Source organism: Microtus ochrogaster, unplaced genomic scaffold (assembly GCF_000317375.1).
Source record: "Microtus ochrogaster isolate Prairie Vole_2 unplaced genomic scaffold, MicOch1.0 UNK213, whole genome shotgun sequence".
NCBI classification, from domain to species: Eukaryota; Metazoa; Chordata; class Mammalia; order Rodentia; family Cricetidae; genus Microtus; species Microtus ochrogaster.
Genome location: NW_004949311.1, coordinates 1 through 951, shown reverse-complemented (window position 1 = coordinate 951; position 951 = coordinate 1). Strand labels below are relative to the sequence as shown.

The 951-nt window shown below is 49.0% G+C and overlaps 1 protein-coding gene across 1 annotated transcript in view; it reads left to right on the top strand.

Moving 5' to 3' along the window:
- Positions 1-213, top strand: part of LOC101981544 (E3 ubiquitin-protein ligase RNF213-like) — a gene marked incomplete at its 3' end in the record, with an annotated part of 14,919 nt that extends 14,706 nt beyond the window's left edge. The window contains exon 12 of the mRNA XM_026778502.1: positions 59-213. Within this exon, the coding sequence (XP_026634303.1) occupies positions 59-213 (155 nt within the window). The remainder of the gene's footprint in view (positions 1-58) is intronic.
- Between the last annotated feature and the right edge of the window lie 738 nt (positions 214-951).

The window sequence follows — 951 nt, the reverse complement described above, 5'->3', positions numbered from 1 at the left end:
GAGGTACTGGGGGACCCCTGTGGATTTCACCTCTAAGAACTTCTCTCTTCCAATTCAGGGAATACCCACCCTGGTGTACAGACATGACTGGAACTACGAGCATCTCTTCACGACCATCAAGAACAAAACGGCACAGGTGCTCTTGACAGCCCTTGTCCTTCTCCGGGAGGCTCTATCCACTCCAGATAGCTCCAGCCTCATCCTGTGTCCACTGTGAGCACTAGTGGCTCAGTGTCTTTTGAAGAACCCCAGGACTCCTGTAAGCCAGGCTTACTATACAGGAAGCAGGGCAGCAGTTCACCAAGTTTTTCTGTTCCATTTACACAGTCATCATGAGGAGCAGATTTCTAGTAACATATCACAGCTGTGTGCGCTGAGGCTAAACAGCCAGAGAACTTAAATGTGTCCCTGCTCATTCCTAGCAAGTCTGAGAGGAAGCTGAATGGCTGTGTCCCCTCATAGGATTGTTTCTGTCTTGTTGATTTTGTTTGTTTTTCGAGGCAGGGTTTCTTTGACCAGGTTTAGCTGTGCTGGAACTAGCTCTGTAGACCAGGCTAGCCTCAAATTCATAGAGATTCATCTGCCTCCTCAGTGTTGGGATTAAAGATGTGCACTTGCACCACCTGGCTATAAGCTTTGTCTGAGGTTCAGTGAGTTTGTCTCCATTACTGTGGAGTCTGTAGTGCTGCCTGCACTTAGTGTGCACCAAGAATTAGCCATGTGCTTTCTACTTAGCCTGTCCCAGCTCTATCTTGACCTGTGACAAAGGTAAACTCTTCCCTGTTGGTGAGAAACAAGATGTCAACCACAACCCTAACCTTGCATTTTGTTCCCCAGAGCCCACTCACCAACTCAGCCATCAGTGCCATCAGAGGACAGCTGCAGTCCTACAGCGATGCCTGTGAAGCCCTGTCTGTCGTAGAAGTCACCCTGGGTTTCCTGAGCACAGCT